Raw genomic sequence first — 16,333 nt, forward strand, 5'->3', positions numbered from 1 at the left:
GTTCCTGTTCCCATTTTCTTAATTGTTTTGGGTTTGTTATTGTAGGTCTTTTCCTCCTCTTGTGTTTCTTACCTAGAGAAGTTCCTTTGGCATTTGTTGTAAAGCTGGTTTTGTGGTGCTGAACTCTCTCAGCTTTTGCTTGTCTGTAAAGGTTTTAATTTCTCCATCAAATCTGAATGAGCTCCTTGCTGGGTAGAGTAATCTTGGTTGTAGGTTTTTTTCCTTCATCACTTTAAATATGTCCTGCCACTCCCTTCTGGCTTGGAGAGTTTCTGCTGAAAGATCAGATGTTAACCGTATGGGGATTCCTTTGTGTGTTATTTGTTGTTTTTCCCTTGCTGCTTTTAATATGTTTTCTTTGTATTTAATTTTTGACAGTTTGATTATTATGTGTCTTGGCGTGTTTATCCTTGGGTTTATCCTGTATGGGACTCTCTGTGCTTCCTGGACTTGATTGACTATTTCCTTTCCTATATTAGGGAAGTTTTCAACTATAATCTCTTCAAATATTTTCTCAGTCCCTTTCTTTTTCTCTTCTTCTTCTGGGACCCCTATAATTCGAATGTTGGTGCATTTAATGTTGTCCCAGAGGTCTCTGAGACTGTCCTCAGTTCTTTTCATTCTTTTTTCTTTATTCTGCTCTGCAGTAGTTATTTCCACTATTGTATCTTCCAGGTCACTTATCCGTTTTCCTCTTTAGTTCTTCTAGGTCCTTGTTAAATGTTTCTTGCATTTTCTCTATTCTATTTCCAAGATTTTGGATCATCTTTACTATCATTATTCTGAATTCTTTTTCAGGTAGACTGCCTATTTCCTCTTCATTTGTTAGGTCAGGTGGGTTTTATCTTGCTCCTTCATGTGCTGTGTGTTTTTATGTCTTCTCATTTTGCTTATCTTACTGTGTTTGGGGTCTCCTTTTTGCAGGCTGCAGGTTCGTAGTTCCCGTTGTTTTTTTGTCTGTCCGCAGTGGCTCAGGTTTGTTCAGTTGGTTTTGTAGGCTTCCTGGTGGAGAGGACTAGTGCCTGTGTTCTGGTGGATGAGGCTGGATCTTGTCTTTCTGGTGGGCACGTCCACATCTGGTGGTGTGTTTTGGGGTGTCTGTGGCCTTATGATTTTAGGCAGCCTCTCATAATGGGTGGGGTTGTGTTCCTGTCTCGGTTGTTGTTTGGCATAGGGTGTCCAGCCCTGTAGCTTGCTGGTCGTTGAGTGAAGCGGGCTGTTGGTGTTGAGATGGAGATCTCTGGGAGATTTTTGCCGTTTGATATTACGTGGAGCTGGGGGGTCTCTTGTGGACCAGTGTCCTGAAGTTGGCTCTCCCACCTCAGAGGCACAGCACTGACTCCTGGCAGCAGCACCAAGAGCCTTTCATCCGCATGGTTCAGAATAAAGGGGAGAAAAAGTAGAAAGAAAGAAAGAGAGAGAGAGAGAGAGAGAGAGAGAGAGAGGAAGGAAGGAAGGAAGAAGGAAGGAAGGAAGGATATAAAATAAAATAAAGTAAAATAAAATAAAGTTATTAAAATAAAAAATAATTATTAAGAAAAAAATTTTTAAGTAAAAAAACAAACAAAAAACGGACAGACAGAAAGTAGGACAAATGGTGAAAGCAAAGCTATACAGACAAAATCTCACACAGAAGCATATACATACACGCTCACAAAAAGAGGAAAAGTGCAAAAAATAATATATCTTGATCTCAAAGTCCACCTCCTCAGTTTGGGATGATTAGTTGTCTATTCAGGTATTCCACCGATGCAGGGTACATCAAGTTGATTGTGGAGCTTTAATCCGCTGCTCTCGAGGCTGCTGGGAGAAATTTCCCTTTCTCTTGTTTGTTCGTACAGCTCCCGGGGTTCAGCTTTGGATTTGGCCCCGCCTCTGCGTGTAGGTCGCCGGAGGGCGTCTGTTCTTCACTCAGACAGGACAGGGTTAAAGGAGCAGCTGATTCGGGGGCTCTGTCTCACTCAGGCCGGGGTGAGGGAGGGGTACGGATGCGGGGCGAGCCTGTGGCGGCAGAGGCCAGAATGACGTTGCACCAGCCTGAGGCGCGCCGTGCATTCTCCCACGGAAGTTGTCCCTGGATCACAGGACCCTGGCAGTGGCGGGCTGCACAGCCTCCCGGGAGGGGAGGTGTGGAGAGTGACCTGTGCTCGCACACAGGCTTCTTGGTGGTGGCAGCAGCGGCCTTAGCGTCTCATGCCCGTTTCTGGGGTCCATGCTGTTAGCTGCGGCTCGCGCCCGTCTCTGGAGCTCCTTTAAGCAGTGCTCTGAATCCCCTCTCCTCGCGCACCACGAAACAAAGAGGAAAGAAAAAGTCTCTTGCCTCTTCGGCAAGTCCAGACTTTTTCCCGGACTCCCTCCCGGCTAGGCGTGGTGCACTAACCCCTTCAGGCTGTGTTCACACCGCCAGTCCTCTCCCTGCGATCGGACCGAAGCCCGAGCCTCAGCTCCCAGCCCCCGCCCGCCCCAGCGTGTGAGCAGGCAATCCTCTCGGGCTGGTGAGTGCTGGTCGGCACCGATCCTCTGTTCGGGAATGTCTCCGCTTTGCCCTCTGCACCCCTGTGGCTGTGCTCTTCTTTGCGGCTCCGAAGCTTCTCCGCTCCGCCACCCGCAGTCTCTGCCCGCGAAGGGCTTCCTAGTGTGTGGAAACCTTTCCTCCTTTACAGCTCCCTCCCACTGGTTCAGGTCCCGTCCCTATTCTTTTGTCTCTGTTTATTCTGTTTTCTTTTGCCCTTCCCAGGTACGTGGGGAGTTTCTTGCCTTTTGGGAGGTCTGAGGTCTTCTGCCAGCATTCAGTAGGTGTTCTGTAGGAGTTGTTCCACGTGTAGATGTACTTTTGATGTATCTGTGAGGAGGAAGGTGATGTCCGTGTCTTACTCTTCCGCCGTCTTCCCCCTCTCCCTCTGCTTCTGTTTTATGTTTTGGTTTTTTGGCCACAAGGCATGTGGGATCTTAGCTTCCCAGTCAGGGATCAAACCCTCATCCCCTGCATTGGAAGGTGAAGTCTTAACCACTGGACAGCCAGGGAAGTCCCTTCTAGTTTAAAATTGACCTTCAGATTCTCTTAAATAATTGATTTTTACTCAGCTGATATTGGATTTACTTTTATTAATATTATTTAATATATAACATATTCAAGAATTCAGGATAATCATTTAAATTCTGTAGTACAATAAAAATATTAATGTAAAGGTCTTTTAATTATTGTATAGGATTATCCTATTCAATTACATCACAAAAAGAATTCTTGAAATTGAAAAATTCTTCTGACAATAAGTTCTTTTTATTTAAATGTCAGAAATCCAACTATATGAAGCCCTTTATAAATTATTCATATTATCTCAATTCTTAGTAGACATTTGTTTTAGGTAATTCTCAAATGATTCAAAAGCAGTATTTATATTCTAAATTATATTTTTCTGCAACCTAATTCATAGCTTGACTCATTTAAAATATTGCCAGGGAATTCTGAAGCTTTTTGGACCTCCGCATAGCTAAGGATTGTCAACTGGGTGAAGTTTTTAGAACCTGCTGAGTAGTCTGTAGCTGATAAAGTCTAACAGAAGGACTTACTGTATTCCATCCGTTTATTTCTTAGCTATTCATTGAGAGAACATAGAGGTCGTATAAGAGCTGATTTTATTATAGCAGCATCATGGTGGCTGTCACTTGCATCTAGTTTCTGTCTCCTGAGGTCTGTAGTGCAGCCAAATGCAGTTTGTTTTATTCTCTGAGAAAACATTACTGCCACATTACTGCTTACATGCCATGTGTCACAATAAATCTAGCTTCTGCTTGTCTGTTCTGTACTTTTCTGAGTGTATTTTCCTGTTGAGAGGGCTCTCATGATTCTCTTTATTATCCTCCTTTTTTTTGTCATTTAAAATGTCCTTTAACTATTTCTCTCCCAGTTTACCTCATTATTATCTAACACATTTAGTCTACCAGAGTTTTGTAGTACTATGTGAGGCTTGGAACAAACAGCATTAAATATGTTTTGAACACTTTTATGAGGTTCCTTTTCTTTCCACTATATTTTACTATTGATCACTTTCAGTTAGTTTACTGGGAAGGATTAACTTTTTTCCTTTTATAGTGATGGAATTTAGGAGAACGTTTTCAAAGGAACATGTGAGAATGTGGTGCCAATAACTGTAAAGCATACAGCAAAATTTTATAGCATACTTTGAAATTTTAAAGGTGCATTTTCATTGCTCATCCACTCCATTTTTTCATAATCATCTACCATATGGCCTATTTATAAAAGTGACTTATTTTATACTTTTTTTTGTTAATGTTATTTTATCTTTTTCAAGTGTGATAGAAATAGTCATTTTAAACAATTTATGTATGTTTATACATATACATATATATAAACGATGATGTAGAAATAATATAGAAGGTCATAAGTTGCCACATATAGGTGGGGATTTGAAGAAGACTATGTAATGACACTACATGTAGAAGTGTAAGTATTACATTAATTATACATAATAAATTTATGTAGCCTTTTATGGTTTATAGGACACTTTCACATCTGTTGTCTTACTAGACATGTGAGTCCTAACAAGCGCTGTCATTTACTGAACCCCAAAGTGGGTAAGTTATTTGATTTTTAATTTCAGTTTATTAATGTCACCTGTGTTTTGCATAGAATTATTATTAGAAAATAGTAAAAGATAATGTCCTTAAGAAAACTTAAAATTGCAGAAATTTTAATTCAGATTATCCATATAAAATATAGACTACCAAAACTGAAGTTTAGTCATATATTAATTTTACCATATACTAACATCTTTGACTATTGTATATTTATTGTAAATTCTCTAATTGTTTATCTCATAGATTTTCAAGCTTTATTATAAAATATGTCATTCTTTAGTTTCATCCCTAACTTGTGTACCCAATTGTAAATTTGGTGGTTGTATCACTTTAAATTTATACTTTCTGTGGCAGCCTGCGTAGTTTGACCTACCCAGCAGCTACTAATTCTTGATTAATATAATTTTCTAGTTGTCACATTATAATGGTAGGGCTGAAGACAGTGCCATTTCCTTTTCCAACATTAGTTTTAGTGCCCTGAGATGTTTTACCCAATTTATCACAATCTAGGAATGTTTATTCAAAAGTTACAGTTGGACAGTAGTAAAATTTTAGAAAAAAAATGTTACAGATTTTTTTTCTTAACCTAGGAAATGTCGCTTAGTTCTTCATAACTCTTGTGTTGTTGTCTTATTTTACATTTTCTATGACTAACTTTTATACCAAACTGAATAAGCCATTAGCTTTTAGTCTGTAGGAATGTGGATCCATAGATATTTCCCATTAGACAAAAGAAAATCTATAAAAGCGATATTTCTTGGGGCTTGGTCTTCCTAGCTGGCCTAATGGTCTAAAGCAGTGTAGTACTGTACCCTTATGAGAAAGAACTATGTTGGATGATTCCCTTAACAACCAGAAATAATAATTGGAGAGTTGTGTACGCTCTTTCAGGGAACTTTAACTTTTCTACTAAATACCACATTTATTAAGCAAATATTCTGATTCAGGGAATTCATGTTATAAATTTTATACTTTTGAAACTATTACTGAACAAAATTATAAACTTTGTATATCTTGTGTCATTTAAAATTAGAGGGGCTTCCCTGGTGGTGCAGTGGTTGAGAGTCTGCCTGCCGATGCAGGGTACACAGGTTCGTGCCCCGGTCTGGGAAGATCCCACATGCCGCCGAGCGGCTGGGCCCGTGAGCCATGGCCGCTGAGCCTGCGCGTCCGGAGCCTGTGCTCCGCAACGGGAGAGGCCACAACAGTGAGAGGCCCACGTACCGCAAAAAAAAAAAAAAAAAAATTAGAGCTTGCTAATAATGAGATATACTACATTTAGGTTGCCATGTTGTTTTGATAAGTTTTTTTTTTTTAAACTTCTCTTCAAAAAACACCTCCATTGGTGATTGTTGCACAGCTTAGTGAAATAATAAAACCCACTGAATTGTACACTTTAAAAGTGTGAATTATGTGATATGTGAATTATATCTCAATAAAACTGTTATTAAAAAATTCCACTGTACAAAATGTTTTCACAGGTGCAAAGTAATAGAATTTCAATTTATATTCACAATTAATTTTAAAAAATTGTTAACCTTAATAAATGTTTAAAGCTTTAGAAATATGAAATTATGTATGACTTAAGAAAATAATTTTTTCTTATTCAATAGTAACATATGTTTATTATAGGAACTTCAGAAACTCTAGAAAAGACATTTTAAAAATATGTGGATATTTTAATATTCACATCTATCCTGCATTCTGTCCCTAAGCTTTCTCTGTATTTAACTACTTCCTTGGTATCCATACTTTTCCCGCCAGCTTTCATTATTTATTTATTTATTTAAAATTTATTATTTTTGGCTGTGTCAGGTCTTAGTTGTGGCATGCGGGCTCTGTAGGTGTGGCATGTGGGCTCTGTAGTTGCAGCATGCGGGCTTAGTTGCCCCGCAGCATGTGGGATCTTAATTCCACGACCTGGGATTGAACCTGCATCCCCTGCATTGGAAGGTGGATTCTTAACCACTGGACCACCAGGGAAGTCCCATTGCCAGCTTTCATTAGTAGTACATAGCTTTTCATGACCATCTTAGGAAAACAACCAGTTGTAAAAATATCTTCCTATAAGAGTAGTTTAGTGAAAGCATTGGCTTTTTTTCCTGGACTAGGAGAGGTGTGCACGAGCAATGAAATCATTATCTTAAAAGAAATACAATAAATATCTTGCAGAATAGCTTCTGAAATATAGTAAGCTTGGGATTTTGCTGTAAGATTTTGCTTTAAAACACTTTGGATTTAAAGTAAAAACTCGGAATGTTTGATAAATAGTATTGTGGCATTGGTTCTAGTGTAGATGGTATATTTTCTTTTAAACTTTAGTTATCAATTTTAGTATTAACTTTCTAGCAGCTAAAATTGTTCAAAACATAGTTTAAAGATAAATGCAGTATCAGGCTTTGAATTTTTTTTTTTTTTTTTTTTGGTAAATACTAAGACCTGAGTACAAAATGAGGGCTGTATTGTGGATTAAGTGAAATATCTTAAGGCTGTGCTGTTCTGATAACTGAACCTGAAGTGACCTTTCTCAGACACAATTACAGAGCTGTATGTTTTTCCTTTAATTTCATCAGGGGTTTAATTAGTATACAAATAAAACTTCCCTTATCTTCCTTTCTACCTAATTGGCTTGTCTTCGCTTATATATGAAGTATGTGAAAGTGGGCTGTAATTAGGGTGACCGTGTTAACCTTTTTTCCTCAAATGTACTGTTGCCTAAAGGCCTCAAGGCCTAAAAACAGTGCTTTGGATTATTGCTTTGCAATCGCTATGGTTGTCCCATAGGTTTTCTCATGAGCAGAAGGGCTTTGGGTGCTGCAGGTTCCCACTGCTTAACAGGATCTTCATTCTTCTCCCCACTAAATGTTTATTGATTATCTTGCTGTTCCAGGCTCAGCCTCCAACAACTTAATATCAGGTGACAGTCAGGAGAGTTCTCCAAGTAATTAGAGTTGAGCATTGGGGGAACAATTAGGAGCAGAGTTATTAAACTTGATTTATCCTATTCTCCCCTGAACAGTTTCTCGGATATCAGGACATCACACTTTCACAGTCTGCCCTGGTTGAGAAATTAGTGGCTAACCTGCTTGCTTATCATCACTGCCTAGCTGCCCAGAGGTACACCCTCTTGGTTTCAGTCCTTCAGTTGGAAATATTAGAGTCCATAAGGTTTATCATGGGTTTTAATTAGATAAATCTGAACAGGAGAAAAGAAAAGCTGAAGTTAAAATTTTATATGTGTCTGTAATATATATTATATATGGTATAGGTACGTATGTATATACATCATATATACACACACACACATGAATATGTTTTTCTTTTTTTAAAGCTTAGTGTTAGGATTTTTAAGGATTCTACTTTTGTCATCAAACACAAAAATGTGAACATCAGAGACAAGACATATTACTGAATCACTTTTTATGTCTTGGTGTTTTGCATACATCACCATGAACCTTAGGACTCATTGATGTATATAGATTCCATTGTGATGTTCCTCAGCTCTTTAAAATGAGAATGCTGTGTCCATAAGTTATATAAATATGATTATTCTTTTTTCAAAAACTATTATCTCTTCATTTTTACACTAAGGAAGTATGATCCATATCACCTTATTTATACCATTTTTTTTGTTGTTGTCTGCAATTTCAGTCTTAGAGTAGGCTATTCAGCTTTACTTCTGAAATAGTGGAAGCTTTAGAAGAGTTTGGTGGCCCCCTGCCATTGCCCCTGAGAGAAGGAGATGAAAGCTGATGGAAACTGGAAGATTTAGATATATAGTGGAGATTCTAATTCTATGAGTTATATCTTCTTTGGAAGGAGATCATAGAATTGCTGAAAAGTCAAGTATGGTTTTATAGTGATTTTAAGGTCATGGGTTCTCTCAGATTGGACCAGTGAGCTTCGCTCTGGGCAAGGCTGTAATCAATATCCTGAACATCCCTCACAAATATATACCTCTAGTCATAAGAATTACTGAGCAAGAGAATTTGAATGGAGTGGCACATTCTATTAGTTCTGTTGGAAAAAGAACTCAAGCTTTATGTGTAACTGGTGGTGGATCATTAATTTTATATTCACATCTGAAAAATAGCATTTTTTATTACCTGAAAGATGTCAGAAATATTGCCTTTAAAAGGACTCAAATGGGTTTTATTTTTTTAAAGAAAGAAATCTCATGATACTTCAGTGCCTTTAAATATCTTATCATTGGCACAAAATAAGTAGGTTTAGCATGGCTTTTCAAATCTATTCTTTGTTGTCTTTTTAAGTTGGCTTGAATCAGTGACTATTTCCATAGTGGGATATTCTTAAAGATGTGTTAGTACTAACGATTTAAAATAAAACATAATATCTAAAAAGTAGTCACAGTTTGCTTATTTCTAGTTTTTTGACTTGTATTTGTCTGACAGCAACTTGACTGTTTGAAAGTGAAATACTGAATTAAATTTCTTTTAGCATTTAAAAATACCTGGTTTAAGGGTAAGCTGGGACGAAGTGAGAGAGTAGCATTGACATATATACACTACCAAATGTAAAATAGATAGCTAGTGGGAAGCAGCTGCATAGCACCAAGGGAGATCAGCTTGGTGGTTTGTGACCACCTAGAGGGGTGGGATAGGGAGGGTGGGAGGGAGATGCAAGAGGGAGGGGATATGGGGATATATGTATACATATAGCTGATTCACTTTGTTATACAGCAGAAACTAACACACCATTGTAAAGCAATTATACTCCAGTAAAGATGTTAAAAAAAAAAAAAATACCTGGTTTTGCTTTCAGTTCATAGTGTTCAGAGTGAATTAATTGTTTTAGCTCCATGCAGGCAGCTTGAGTTTTTGTACTACTTATTGTGAATGCATTAAAATAATATTATTAGAAGAGTTTTAATCATTAAATTATTGCATCTTGGTTGTTCTTTACTCGGTATTTGAAGCATAGTTGTGAATGTTAATGTGTGGCTATACTCTTAGAAAGAAGAAAAAATATTATGTGTCTGCAATAATTATTTAGTTCACTGTCCAACAAACTTAATTGAAAAACTGGTTGATAAGCTCATATTCTAGAAATTTCATAGGCAAAGGAATGAGCAGAGATCCTCTGATCCCTGTATTATTTTACATCCTAGAATTTAAAATAAGAAAATACTCCTTTAACTTACGAGTTTTTGAGTCTAAGACCTTTAGCCTTAAAGTTCCAAGATTAAATTGTACTCTTGTATCTTGAAATTTTTGTGCTAAGTGAATATTTCAGATTAAAGCACATAGCAAATATCAATCAACAAATTTTATACTTCTATGATTAGGAAAATATTTATGGAACATAATTCCAAATGCAAGTATTGTTTATAACTCTCTCTGTTGAAACATGTTGATCACGTTTGTGTTTTCTCTGACATGAGAGTTTTTTATGGGAAATAAGTGAATTTTATTTTCGAGTCCAGTGTGTTTGTTCACTGAGATGTGTATAGCAACATAACTGTTATAGATACATTTAAAAAGATAGTAGTGGTGCTTTTAAATTTTGGGTTCCCCATTCTCTTATAGGTATCCTAATCTACCTTCCTCTCCATCACACACATACTTTGGCATATGATAGTTCTTGTTTTAAATAGACTCTAAATTTCATGTGCTTTTTCCATTGAAATCTTTATTTTTTATCATTAAAAGAAAATGCAACCTGAGGTTTTTAATAATCAGATATTTTTAGTAAGAATAGAATGTATTTGCCTTGCAGTATTTTAAAAAACAAAACAGAGTTGTATTTTGCAGCTAAACATTTTTCAAAATCTTATCAGTTCTATCATTTCTAATTACTAGGTATGTAAAATTTTTTGCAGAAAATTTGTTAAACCTTGATGTGTAATGACCCAAGTCTACTCAGTCAGTCTGTATCCTTCTTTGTTTAATAGCCTATGGCATAAATTGAAGTTAATTATCAGGGCTGACAGGTAACTCTGTTTTCTGTCTGCTTGCAGAGTCTCTCCGAGGCAAAGATGGAGCTGAGAAGAAAAGATCAATCTCTGCGTCAGCTCAATAGACATCTTACCCAGCTGGAGCAGGACAAGCGTCGACTGGAGGAGAACATCCATGATGCAGAGAGTGCCCTCCGCATGGCAGCCAAGTGAGCATTTGGACCTTGGGGAGATCACTTAAAACAGACAAAAGATCAATTCTTACTTTCATGCTCTGGGTTTTAGCCCTGGATAATACAGTGTTAGAAAACAAAAGTACAGCTGTCTCTCTTTGAAATTCTCTGATATATCCTCAAAAAAGAAAACTCTTAACATACTAAATGTATATTTTATTGAGAAACCTTAGAAAAGAATAAGTTTCTATATAACCTCTAATGCTGTGTATTTTAGGTTCTGTTGTAGCATTACATGTTTGAAACCAGGTTTTCATTAACATGAGATATAAGACTCTTTATTTTAAAGTTTTGAATAGTTTCTCCTATCACATATTTCTCATCCCTTTCTGCCCCACTGCCTCCCAAATTTTCTTCTGCATATATTATAATATACTAATATTGCAAGTAATATTTCCATAAAGAAATGTTAGTATATAATCAACATGTGTATTATAGCATCTTTTTAAGTGCAATAAAAACATATTGATCATGGAAAATTCATTTAATTTTATAGCTGTATATTCAAATATGTTAAATAGAGAAAAATAATGCAGTTTTCAGAGTGGGCAACTATGTAAATGTGATGAGAGTGTTTTTCCTTTTACCAGGTAATCAAGTTGACATACACTGTGAAGTTCAAATTGAACAGTTCTCTTGGGTATTTTTATTTGTTCCCCACATCAAATTTCATGGAGTACTTTAAGACAGTACTTTTTACAACTGCATGGCTTAAAGAAAATCTATTTATGGATTAAACATCTAATTTTAATAAACTCAGTGTTTTCTAAATTTGGAATTCTGGATTCCTGTACTTGCACATACATACACACATATACATATATGTATGTATATATATATTTGCAAATGTATAACTATAACTTAAAAATGTTTGGAGACAAACTCTTGTTAAGCATAACATAAGAAATATGAATAGTGTGTAAACTAAATTATAAAATGGGCAGTTTGCAATCCTAGGATACCCACAGCTTTGTCGGTGGGCTTGGGATATTGCTCACACATAATGAAAAAATGAGTTTACACAATGCCACAATATTGGCATGTTTGAATACCCACCAATACATTTTTGGAAAATTGTAAAACTCTATAACAGTGCACTACCATATTAGTTATATGTAATTGTCATTTTTAAAAATATAAGTTTGACTGAATCAGCTTTTTGCTGTCATTTTTCAGTCTCAGTTTCCTCATGTCAGATGAGAAGCTTAGCATAGGTAATTTTTAGTATGTCTCAGAGCATTGAAAATTCTAAGATTAATGAAAACAAGAAAACCTCTAGATTCATATTGTGCCTTCAGAATACTGCTGGTAATTCAGGAATTTGTCAAGTCTGAGATCTGTGACCATGGGCACATGTTCTTATAACACTAAAGAAAGCTAATTTGAAATTTGGAGAGCTAATACATTATTTACAGTTTTCAATTTATAATTCACCATTAAAATTTTGTCTTCAGCATTCTCATCCCAACTTTTAATTTCATCATAAAGGCTAAACTCAATATACAAGGCTAGAGAAGAAAATGGTAACTTTGCATATTTCTAGTCAAGGCCATAAAAGGTTTTTGTGTAATTATTATAGCACAAAAAACCCATGGAGAAGAGAAAATATTATTGTGCCCAGTATGACCATTTATATCTCCACCACTAATATTTCTAAAGTCTTTTTCATTAGAAGCCAAAAGAATGCACGTTTAGCCTTTTCAGCACATTGTAAATCAATAATGTAATCATGATTTCTTTTTTCTTTCTTTCTTTTTCACTCTCTTTTAACTTTGAAAATATCCGTAAGAATTTTCCCCCCTCTGATTTTTGGCAGGCAGTATAACTGAAGGTAAGAATTAAATGGGGAAATATACTAGTGAATATGGTTAGGTTTTACACTTTAGGAAAAACCAACCCTTATTTTTCAATAATAGTCACTTATACTAAAATGTGTAGCAATTATAGTAAGGTTTGGGTTTTACTAATACCTAATCTTTATTTTGTTTCTAGGGACAAAGAATGTGTTGCTAATCATATGAGAACCGTGGAAAATGTGCTTCATAAGGTATTATAATTTTTCTTCAATATTGTTCAAATTGTATTATGACACAGTTCTCCTAGTCATTAATTTTATTAACTGCAAAGTACTATAATTCATTTTGTAGCTTTCTTTAAAAGTAAATTAACAAAAGGATCCTTTCAAATGACTGAAAATTTGTATTGAACAATGCTATATTGCATAACTTTTTTCAGAATTCACTTTATGTATGTGATAAAACTATGAAAATAGTGGTTTCCCCAAACTGGTATAATTGCACTTGAGTTATTTGTGGTCTTTGCTGACGGAACTAGAGGTCATTAAGATTCATCTATGTCTCATAATGATAAAATGTTTGACCACACTGTCTAACCTCTTACCACTCTTAAACCTACTATCCTATATACATATATTAATATATAGAGAGAGACATAAAGTATTGTATTTGGCAGTACTCATATACCTTAACCTGGGCAGTAATGTTTTTCAAGTTGTAATTTACCTTTTTATAGGAATGTATTCTTAAAGTAGAAATTGAATATACTTAATAATAGTCTTATTTTCAATTTGATTACTTCTGTATGATAAATTGACTTTTAGTTTGTAGTGATGAACAGCATAATAAGGATATTACAATATTACTAAAAGCTTAATATTGTTAAGTATTGACTCAATACTAACTGTGTATTTTGTTAGCACTCCAGATTCAAAGATGTTTCATTATTTAAAAGTAGAGAAATGTTATTTGTTTCTGTTATTGTTTAACAGACAATTTGTTGGAATAATGTAAATACCTAGTACTTTTAAGATATATGGAATTTATGAATGAATCATATTTAGAATAATTTTGTGAATCAAATTTTTTATACAATATAGTTTTTAAATCACTTAAAAATATCCTAAAAACTAATCCTCTTAAGGAAATACAAAATAACATCAATAAACTAATATTTAATACATTTTAACATTTTAAAAACAATGGACCTCTGTATTCTTTGATATTGAAAGTGACTAGCAAAAAGTGGCTCACAGAAAGTATTCTGAAAAAAAGAATCTAATACTCTGAGTGCTATTTTTAAGCAATATTGTTTGAAAGTGTGATTTCTCCTCCTTCCCACTTAAAAAAATTTAGCCTCGGGGCTTCCCTGGTGGCGCAGTGGTTGCGCGTCCGCCTGCCGATGCAGGGGAACCGGGTTCGCGCCCCGGTATGGGAAGATCCCACATGCCGCGGAGCGGCTGGGCCCGTGAGCCATGGCCGCTGAGCCTGCGCGTCCGGAGCCTGTGCTCCGCAACGGGAGAGGCCATAACAGAGGAAGGCCCGCATACCAAAAAAAAAAAAAAAAAAAAAAAAAAAAAAAATTTAGCCTGTCAGTATAGTTTAAATATAATCACATCAAATACATATATGCTAGAAATCTGAAATGTAGGTTTGTAGGAAAACAGACATCTTTGGTTAGATTTTTTTTGGTATGTGGTGAGACTTTGGATAGGAAAAATAAATTATGTCATGTATATGGCATACCTTTTTATACCAGTTAATGTTGCCTTTGAAATCAATTGTTTGTCATCTCCCCAGACAGAGGAAAGTAATGTTGGTTAGCAGCTGTCTTGGGAATGGACTTTGACATCAAACAAAAACCATCATCAACGTGAAATATAAATGTTGTACCTTACCCTTTCATTATGAGAATGGCAAAATATGTATTTTAAATACAATAAAGACTGATTGCAACAGGACAGTTGTAATCATACAGTTCTTCATTTGCAGTTCTTTTGATTTTCATGTCATATGGAAAGAAAGATGTCTGCAGAATTGGCCTACAACCACTGTAGATTTACTTTTGTTATATGGCTTTTTAATCTCCCTTCAGATGTAATAGTTAGTTATTTTGATTTAAATCTCTGGAAATTTCTATATGTGTAGTGATTTTTTAATTATCAATTACTTTTCAAGCTTGAAGTGAAAATTTAGGAAAGGCTAATTGATTATTGGGCTAATTCTCTTTTCTACGAAGTATGGGTGAGAACGAATGGGTGATAAGGAAGAGACCCAGAGGGTCCCTCTGAAGCTCTCAGGAAGGTGAAGCCCACCTGTCTTCAAGCCAGAGTTTGCAGGTTTATTTTTTTTGGCCACTGTGGACTGTCCAGTGGCATTTTGCTGTCTTGGAGAATCTAAGAGTAGTATAGAAGGAGAGTCCAGGCTCTTCCATGGTACAGTAAAAATGACTGTGGTTACATCCAAGCTCTTCAGCATAGTTTACTGTACATAGTCAAATAGTATAGCTATTCATATTTCTTAACCACATACATTTGCAAGGTATGCACCAGTTATTCTAGAATAAAACCAAATTTTAACCTGCTGAATTGAATTTTAATACTAACTTCTGACACAATAATCAAATAAAAAGAACTTACTTGCATGTAGAAATTATTTTCTTGTACTTTAAAGAACTTAAACTAAACATGTTTGCGTTTAGGAAAAGTGATTACTGTTTGGATATTTGTTAATTTTTAAATTTGACGCATTACATTCAACTTTTCAAATCCTAAAACTATTATACACAGCCATTGACTGTATATTATTTTTTAAATCCCATTTGGGACTGATACTAGTATTTAATAAAGAAGGCTATAATAAGCATATACTATGCTATAAAAAGCATATACTTTTTTTGCAAAGAAACAGAAGTTTTAAAAAAAATTACATTTAAATATATGTATTTATGGCTGTTTTTAATATAGGCCAGAAGTTAACTTTTTATTAAGAAACTTTTGGGGGGCTTATTTCAGGTTATTTGGGGTTAAGAAAAGTAAGACAAAGAGAAAAACAGAATCATTACAACTTTTCATGCGGTACATTTTTTTAATACACACACTTTTCTGTTTAGTTGAATTCTGAACTACTTTTTGTATTTTGGAAAAAACATAACTATTGATTGAACTTTAAAAAAAAAATCACCATTTAAACCATTTTAAAAATGTACAGTTCAGTGGCTTTCAATATATTTACAATGTTGTGCAACCATCACAACTATCTAACTCCAGAATATTTTTATCACCCCCAAAAGAAACCCAGTAGCCATTAAGCAGTCACTCCTATACCCCCTCATCCCATTCTGTGGGTTGTCTTTTTACTTTTTTGTTGGTGTCCTTTGATCAACAAAAGTTTTGAACTTTGATGAAGTCCAGTTTTTTCTTTTGTTGCTCATGTGTTTGGTCTCATATCTAAGAATGCATTGCCAAATCCAAGGTCATGAAGATTTTCCCCTATGTTTTCTTCAAAGAGTTTTATAGTGTTAACTCTCATATTTAGGTCTTTGGTCCATATTGAGTTAATTTTTGTATATGGTATGATGCAAGGATCCAACTTCACTCTTTTCCATGGATATCCAGTTATCCCAGCACCATTTATTAAAAAGACTGTTCTTTCCCTCCATTCAGTAATCTTAGTAGCCTTAGTGAAAATCATTTGACTATATCAATTGACAAATCAATTGATCATATGAAAATATAACTGATTTTGGGGTGTTGATCTTGTGTACTGCAACTTTGCTGAATTTATTAGCT

General features: G+C 35.3%; 1 protein-coding gene across 1 annotated transcript in view; it reads left to right on the forward strand.

The window, feature by feature from the left end:
- CCDC171 (coiled-coil domain containing 171) overlaps window positions 1-16,333 on the forward strand; it is a 341,681-nt gene that overhangs the window by 233,372 nt on the left and 91,976 nt on the right. The window contains exons 23-24 of the mRNA XM_028494006.2: window positions 10,577-10,722; window positions 12,739-12,793. Of these exons, the coding sequence (XP_028349807.1) occupies window positions 10,577-10,722; window positions 12,739-12,793 (201 nt within the window). The remainder of the gene's footprint in view (window positions 1-10,576; window positions 10,723-12,738; window positions 12,794-16,333) is intronic.

The sequence above is a fragment of the Physeter macrocephalus genome, chromosome 9 (genome assembly GCF_002837175.3).
Source record: "Physeter macrocephalus isolate SW-GA chromosome 9, ASM283717v5, whole genome shotgun sequence".
Lineage (NCBI taxonomy): Eukaryota > Metazoa > Chordata > Mammalia > Artiodactyla > Physeteridae > Physeter > Physeter macrocephalus.